We start from the raw sequence: 9,216 nt of genomic DNA, 5'->3' as shown, positions 1-9,216 counted from the left end.
ACGCCTTCTCAAATACCAACCGGTATGTAGACATACAAATTGGAGTCTTATAAGCAGTCTTGTAAGCGCACAAAGCATTATCCAGTTTCGTTGACCAATCAGTCCTAATTGTATTGACAATATGCTCTTTATCTCCCTGTTGGAGACCTCAACTTGTCCACTCGCCTGAGGATGATAAAAGGTTGATACCTTGTGATTGACACCGTACTTTGCAAGCAAAGTTTCAAATGCCCTATTGTAGAAATGAGAACCCCCATCACTAATGATTGCCCGAGGAGTGCCAAATCGTGTGAAGATATTTTTCTTGAGAAATGTCACCACACTCTGGGCTTCATTGTTGGGAAACACCATGGCCTCAACCACTTGGAAACATAATCAACGGCCACCAAAATATGAGTGTTGCCACATGAACTTACAAAAGGCCCCATGAAGTCTATGCCCCACACGTCAAAAATGTCAACCTCAAGAATAGTGGTGAGAGGCATTTCATCATTATTGGATATTCCACCAGCTCCCTGACACTCATCACATCTCTTAACAAGTTGACCGGCATCTTTATACATATTAGGCCAATACAATCCACAACTAAGAACCTTTGAAGCAATTTTCGCCCCACCATGATGACCACCGTAGGGCGAGGAATGGCAAGCATCAAGCATACTTATTTGCTCCTCTTCTCGAACACATCTCCGGATCAAACCATCATTACAAATCTTGAAAAGATAAGGCTCGTCCCAGTAATAATCCAAGATTTCCCGTTTAATCTTTTTCCTTTGGTTAGAAGAGAGAGCTCACTCAGAACAATGTCGTCCATAAGAAAATTGGCCACATCAGCGAACCAAGGCATAGTATTCAGAGACACTAAGAGGAGTTGTTCATCCATGAATGTATAATTAATTTCGAGACCATCTTTGGCTCTCCCCTCCTTCTCCAAGCGGGACAAGTAGTCCGCCACTTGATTTTCACTTCCTTTCCAATCAATAATCTCTAGGTCAAATTCTTGAAGCAACAAAACCCATCTCATCAATCTAGCTTTAGAGTCCTTTTTGGTCATCAAGTAACGGAGTGCCGCGTGATCAGTATGAACAATCACTTTAGTACCCATGAGATAAGGCCTAAACTTTTCCATTGCAAACATAATTGCTAGCAACTATTTCTCTGTCACCGTATAGTTAACCTAGGCATCATTCATAGTTTTGATTGCATAGTACACCGGATGAAACATCTTGTTCACCCTTTGACCCAAGACCGCTCCTACCGCAACGTCACTAGCATACATGAGCTCAAATGGAAAGCTCTAATTGGATGCGATGATGATGGGAGTGATAGTCAAACACAAACTTTGCATCCTTTTCCAACAATTTACACAAGGGATTCACCATCTTGGAGAAATCCTTGATGAACCTTCCATAGAACCCTGCATACCTAAGAAAGCTCCTCACTCCTTTGACGGAAGTAGGAGGAGGGAGTTTTGAAATCACTTCAATCGCTTTGTCCACTTCGATACCGTTCTTCAAGATTTTATGGCCGAGGACAATGCCCTTATCGACCATGAAGTGACACTTTTCCCAATTAAGCACTATATTAGTCTCTTCACATCGGGCCAATACTTTGTCAAGATTACCTAAACATTCTTCAAAAGAGTCACTCACAACACTAAAATCATCCATGAACACCTCCAAGAAGTCCTCCACCATGTCTATAAATATAGCCATCATGCACCGCTGAAAAGTAGCAGGTGCATTACACAAACCAAATGGCATTTGTGAAAATGCAAAGGTGCCATACGGACATGTAAATGTGTTTTTATCCTGGTCCTCTGGTGCAATCATAATCTGGTTGTAGCCTAAGTACCCATCCAAAAAGCAATAGTAGGAATGCCCAGCAAGTCTATCCAGCATTTGGTCAAGAAAGGGCAATGGAAAATGATCTTTGCGGGTCACTTTGTTTAGCTTTCGGTAGTCCATGCATACCCTCCATCCGGTGACATTCCTATCGGGGATCAACTCATTTTTCTCATTTTTGACCACAATCATACCCCCCCCCTTTTCGGCACATATTGTACCGGTGAAGTCCATGAACTATCTGAGATGGGATACACAACCCCTGCATCTAGCCACTTGATAACTTCCTTATTGACGACTTCTTGCATAGCCTCATTCAACCTCCTTTGATGTTCCACAGAGGGTTTGGCATCATCCTCAAGTATAATCTTATGCATGCAAAAGGCGGGGCTTATTCCCCGAATATCAGCTAGAGTCCATTCAATTGCCTTCTTCCTTCGTTGGAGCACCTAAAGGATGGCATCTACCTGCACGTTAGTAAGGCACGAAGAAAGAATGACAGGTAAGGTAGAACAAGGGCCCAAAAATTCATACTTGAGGTGTGGAGGCAAGGGTTTCAACTCCAATATAGGAGGTTCCTTGATTAAAGGCTTTGTTGGTGGAGTTTTTCTGTTCTCAAGATCCAAGGAAAGTTTACAGGGCTCATAGGAGTAAGAACCCATTCCTTCCAAGGCATTGACATACTCGACCAAGCCTTCATCCTCGGTCACATCATGGTTCAACAATACAGCTTCCAAAGGATCCTCCACATTGATCATAACACTCGTGTCATCAACTATCACCTCCATCACCAGATCCACAAAAGAACAAACCTCAATACTATTTGGTCACCTTATTGATTTGCACACGTGGAAGACAACTTTTTCGTCACCCATCGGAAGGTTAGCTCTCCTGCTTCCACATCAACCAATGCCTTCCCTATTGCTAGGAAAGGCCTTCAACAGTATTATCGACACCTCATCATCGACTTCGCAGTCGAGAATCACAAAATCAACAGGAAAAATAAACTTGTCATCCCGGACAAGAACATCATTAATAATTCTAAGTGGTCTCTTCATTGTTCTATCTGCCATTTGCAATCTCATTGAAGTAGCTCTCGGATGACCAATACCCAAAGTTTTGAATACAGAGTAAGGCATCAAATTTATACTTGCTCCCGAATCACACAAGGCCTTTGCAAAATTCGCACTCCCAATGGTACATGGAATGGTAAATACGTCAGGATCTTCAAGCTTTGGAGCCATCGAGTGCAAAATGGCACTCACTTGATGAGTCATTTTGATGGTCTCACAATCCATAGATCTCGTTTTAGTTACCAAGTCTTTCATGAACTTGGCATATCCCGGCATTTGCTCAAGAGCTTCCACCGAGGGTACATTGATCGACAAACTTTTCATCATCTCAATAAACTTCTTGAACTGGTTTTCATTCTTCTACTTTGCAAGTCTTTGAGGGTAAGGTGAAGTAGGCCTAGGAAAGGGAGCCCTGGCTTTAGGCATTACCGTTTTCGGTATGTCTATCACGTTCCCTAAACGGATTCACGTCATTTTGAGTCTCCTCCTCATTGTCATGAATATCAATTCTCACCTCACCATTCACTTTCTCTTCACTCACTTTCTCATCAACTATTAGATCGTCGTCATTTTGCACTTTAACATCATCACTCTCAACTTCCTTTTGCTTGGAGGTACTTGTTTCACCACCTCTACCGCTCCTTGTGGTCACCGCCATTGCATGGCCTATATTTTTTCCACCCTTCGGGTTTACTACCATGTCACTAGGTAGTGCCCCATTAGGGTAAGTGTTCAAAGCTTGTAAAATCTGACCAAGTTGGACCTCTAGGTTGCTGATCGAAGTATTATGGGACACCAATTGGGCATCGAAGTCAACGTTCTTCTTCATCATTTGCCCAAACATTGACTCAATCCGTCCCATCTCATTGTTTGACGAGCTAGGACCTTGGGACGAAAATGGAGGCGGATTGTTTGGTTGTTGAAACATTAGAGGCCTTTGAAAACCCGGCTCCCGATTACCTTGATTATCGTTATTCCAACCCCCTTGGTTGCTGTTTCCACCCCAATTGCTATTGTTACCCCAATTCTGGTTGTTGTTCCCCCAATTGTTGGAGTTGTTGTTGTTGTTATTGTTACAATTTCCTTGGCCTTGGTTGCTCTAATTCTGATTATTCCCTTGCGATCTCCATTGTTGATTTGGAGCATTACCTTGTTGTCCTTGATAGTTGTTGGCATACAAAACCTCTTCACTCTGCTTACCATACCCATCATCTTGGTTGTAGCCACTACTACCTTGCTCATATTGATCTTTATTGCTTTGCATTTGTTTCCCATGTTGTCACCTCTTGTTTACCAATAGATTGACCCCTTTCATTGTGTTTACTTGCTTTGGTCTCTGAATCTGCTAAAGCTGTGCTTTGGCTAACTGGTTCATGATTGTTATCAACTCAGCTATGGCTTGTTCGTGGTCTTGAAGTTCCTTGTGAAGATTTATGACATGAGGGTCCCCCTGAGGAGCATTTGCTCGAGTAAGGATGTATCTGCCATCTCATCAAAAATCTCACAGGCCTCAGCATAAGGCAGCTTCATAAAATTACCCCTTTCTAGATGGTTTACCACACATTGATTGGTCATGTTTACACCCCGAGAAAATATTTGTTGGATCATTACTTCAGTCATATCATTATTAGGGCATTCTTTGACCATAATTCTATATCTATCCCAGATTTTATGAAGGGGTTCATTTGGTTCCTATTTAAATGCTAAGATCTCATCCCGTAATGTAGCTATATGTCCCGGTGAGAAAAACTTGGCTATAAAATTGTCAGCCAACTCATCCCACGTAGTGATGGAATGATTGGGGAGTCTTTCGAGCCGGCCCAAAGCTTTTGCTCTAAGTAAAAAAGGGAACAATCTCAGTCTTAATGCATCCTCCAACACATTTTTCTGTTTGCTTCCCCAACAGGTATCCACAAAGCCCTTTAGAGGTTTATATGCATTCTGATGGGGAGCGCCTGTGAACTACCCTCTTTGCTCCAATAAGGTCAATATGACATTTGCAATCTGGAAATTGCCCGCCCAGATTCGAGGTGGGACAATTGCACTTGCGTACCCTTCATTTGGAAGCACCCGAGGAGCTACTCGCGGAGGAGCTGGGGGAGGGTCTGAAATATTTTCATTGGCCTGACGGCCTATTCTTTGAGCTTGAGGTACTAGAGGCACCTCATCTTTAGCGTTATCATCTACCTCCTTCACCGGAAGAACATTTCTGATAGGATCATTATTTGCCATTTTGTACCTGAATCGACTAACTCACACAAGTTAGTAAAATAGAAGGAAAGAAAAACAAGACACACAACTAGTTAGATAGATAGCCAAAACCGTTTAGCTCCCCAGCAACGGCGCCAAAAAATGATCGGCTCCAACCCTGCACCACTATATAATGGCGAGGAGTTGTCGATGTAGATTTTACCCGAAAGGTCGGGATCGATTTCCACAGGGAGTTAATATTGGTTGGGAATTGAGTTTCTATCTAATCTAGCTATGCGTGTTTCTTTTAATTGCACTTCTAGCCATGTTTGGATTTGTTTCTAATCTATGTTTAATGCTATTGATTGCTGAAAATAATCTAAGTATAATGTTTTTGTAAGAGTTTTCTCAATTAATAAAAAGCACTAGGGAAGTGACTTACACCTAAGTGAGTATCTAATGGGGTCTAAAATTTAGGACAAGCATTTATATTTGGGGTCATGATATAAACTTTACACATAGTTACTCACTCTATACCTCTCGTTAGTTTGAGTGACTTTGCCCTAATTGGCTTTTCTCAAGCCCAATGGGTGTTCAAACAATACAAGTAAAATTGGTTCAAGTTGGGTATTATTATCTCTAGGTTTAACTTTAACTGGGGCTATCAATCTCTTGAAGGCACCCCAATTCCTTGTTAGCCTTATTTTCCTAGACTTAGTCCCTCTTTCTCAAGAAGAGTCTAAGTCATAAAGGCACGAATCAGTGTTTGCAACCACTAATTCTACAATTAAAGCATGAATCAAGCTAAATATCACTAATACATAAACAATTAAGCCCTAAAATTGAAGACCCGTTAAATACCCACACTAGAGTTGGGTCACAACACTAGCTGATGGGTTTAGCTACTCATAATTAAGGTAGAAATCAAAGATGAAGATGAAATATAAGCCATAAAAGTTGATTACAAGAATAAAATCTAAGAATATAAGCTAAACCTACTCTAAAATTACTCAAAGTGATAAAGTACGGCTGTTCATGAGCTCCGTGATACAAAAGATAACCTAAAAATGTGAAAAAGATCTATTTATACACAACTGAAATTACTGGACAAAAATACCCCTACAAAGGTTCCGCTGTTAGCGAAATAATGGGCGCCTCAATGCATTGACTTCCATGGCGGCGCAAAAGCAGGGGCGGACTGCGTTTCTTTTTTGTTTGTGCTTGGTTTGGACTTGATTTCGCAGGGAGCGTAAAAAGTACCGCCTCAGCGTTAGCATCAACCGCGGTCGCGCAACTTGGACGCGGACCCCGCTCCTCAGTTATGCTTGGTTTTAGGGTCTCTAAACTTTGATTGACGCTCTCAGCGGAATTTGCACTGCGGTCGTGTCAGGTATTCCGCTGCCGTGCTATTTCACTATGGTCAGCACTATCTGTTGTACCCAAAAATACCTTCTCTGAATCTCAATTCCACGGACAACGTAATTGTGGCCGCCCTAGCATAGGACCTTCCGCGACCGCTCTTTTCCTTCGCGGTCAACACTTTTATCTCAGCTTTGAACTTGTGTAGATTTAACTCCTTTATGAGCTTGTTATGACTTTCTTACCTCATTTTGACCAAACCCTGTAGATAAGCAAAATAATTTAGTTATCGGGAATACTTTCAAACATTTTTATCCAAAACTTAAGCAAAAGAGAGCATAAGATAGGCTAGAGTCCATAGTTATCACCCTCCACAATCTTGACGACTAGTCAACCAATTAAACCTTCTCAAGCTCGTACTCATCAACCAGATGCCGGAACCCACTGCACCTCCATGTGAATAACTGAATAGTCTTTCAATACCTCTATATCTTCAGTCTGGATGACATGGTGAGACAATGTCTGAGCATTCCTGACTCCCTCGTAGCCCGTATGTAGCATCACGAACCATTGGTGCATAGCGGACACTGAGAGCGCAATATCATACACGAGTGGATGTAATAGAACATATTTTATATGCTTCGAGCTGAATCAATATTGCACGATAAGGAATGAAAGAAGTGAGATTATCCTAATAGTTCTGCAGCCTCTCAAAAATAAGTACAGATGTCTCCGTACCAATCTGCAACACTCTGCTAAACCTGCTTATGACTCGTAGCACCTATGAACCTAGAGCTCTGATACCAGCTTGTCACGACCCAAAATCCCTCCGACGGAGTCGTGGTGGCACCTAGTCCCTAAAACTAGGTAAGTCTAACATTAACAGAAATAACAATAATATTCACTAACTTCGCATCTGATAACTCTGAACAATTTAAAATTTCCAAAACCGGTAGTACAAGTTATTAGTCTTTCTAGGAGTAGTTATATATAATAAATACATTAGTGTTCCAGAACAAAAGGAACCAATGGAAATAAATACAATTGAAGGTGACTCTGAGGCCTGTGAATGCAACAACAGGTTTACCTTGAGTCTCCACAACAATAATCCCCACAACCACTAATAACTAAATACCTAGATTCGTACAAAAATGTACAAAAGCGTAGTATGAGCACACCACAGCGGTGCCCAGTAAGTATCAAGACTAAACTCGGTGAAGTAATGACGAGGAACAGTCAAGACACCTACTAGTCTAATAAATTGAACAGGATATGACAATACATTAACGGGATAAAGATAACAAAGTAATACCAGTAGCAGGGAGAAATCAAATTACAACAATGGAGACAATAATAGGAAAACACAAATGATAAGGAAAATAACCAGGAAATTATAAACCAACACAGTTTGGATACATATCAGTAAAGTGACCAAATAAGGGAAAACAATAGTAACTCAACCAATCGCATAAGCTCTAATACACAGAATTCCAACCGTCCCAGTACTCGGTACCTCATCTCAAAATCACAACTTCCAAACTTATAACACACATGGTACCTTGTGCCCACATATTTCCTTTTCATTTTGCACAATAAAATCGCGTGCTACTCAGTACATAATGCCCGTAACAAATGCAAATTAAGATGTTCAAGGAGTCTCATTTATATAACATAAAGTAAATTACAGTTTATGAACCAAATAGGAAAATCAGTGAGAAAAGATGAAATTACTTTTAGAAATTATTTGAGTGAAGAAAATAACCTTTTCAAATAAAAATACAACATCGAATAAGCTATTGCCTTTAATATAGCATTTATTAAATTAAAACTTAATAGAAATTCCCTTTTAAGTAAAATACAACCTCAGACAGGTTAAGGAAATTTAATTGAGAAACCAATTGAAACAGAATATAACAATTATTAGAATTTGTACTATTGAAATTTATATACAGTGAGTTCTAATTTAAAAGTCATACAAGGTAGCATAATATTAATTCCTTCAATTTAAATCACCATATTACTAACAACTTCGTAGGGCAGGAGAAATTGAATCAATGTAGTAAATTTACATTGAAACTTAATTCACCAGAATAACAGTATCAGGGACAGAACTCAAGAAATGACGACAAGTCAATAAATCAATATCAATAACTCGATCCTCAAAACTCAGCGAAACCAGAAATACAAATTATCAATGTCTTGTACGAATGAACTAAAGTCAATACAGTAGAACAGGGGATACCATAATACAAGATACGTATATTCACCCTTATTACTCCTTATCAATCCACCCTTATTCCTCCTGTTGCGGCGTACAACCCGATCCCACCGGACAATATCAATATCATAATTATAAATATAATATGTTGCAGTGTGCACCCCGATCCCACCAGACAATATCAATATCATAATAATATACATAATATGTTGCGGCGCGCAACCCGATCCCACCAGACAATTCAATTCACCCTTATTTCTCCTCAATATATCACCCTTATTCCTCCTATTGTGACATGCAACCGGATCCCACCAGACAATATCAATTCACCCGTATTCCTCCTTAGTATATCACCCTTATTCCTCTTGTTGAGGCATGCAACCTGATCCCACCAGACATAATTTAAATCAACAACAGTAATTCAACAACTCAATTACAAGAATTTCTACCACCAAGAGTATAAGTACACGGCAATAAGAGAATCACGAAAAATCAAGGAGTACAACAACCTTTATAAAAACAACGAGACATA

At 40.3% G+C, this 9,216-nt stretch overlaps 1 protein-coding gene across 1 annotated transcript; it reads right to left on the bottom strand.

The window, feature by feature from the left end:
• Nucleotides 1–2,746: 2,746 nt before the first annotated feature.
• Nucleotides 2,747–3,088, bottom strand: LOC138874464 (uncharacterized). Its single transcript, XM_070152912.1, has one exon. It carries the CDS (start codon nucleotides 3,086–3,088, stop codon nucleotides 2,747–2,749), a length of 342 nt encoding a protein of 113 aa, XP_070009013.1.
• Between the last annotated feature and the right edge of the window lie 6,128 nt (nucleotides 3,089–9,216).

Source organism: Nicotiana sylvestris, chromosome 1 (assembly GCF_000393655.2).
Source record: "Nicotiana sylvestris chromosome 1, ASM39365v2, whole genome shotgun sequence".
NCBI classification, from domain to species: Eukaryota; Viridiplantae; Streptophyta; class Magnoliopsida; order Solanales; family Solanaceae; genus Nicotiana; species Nicotiana sylvestris.
Note: the sequence above shows the minus strand (reverse complement) of the source record. Positions and strands in the feature narration are given on the sequence as shown.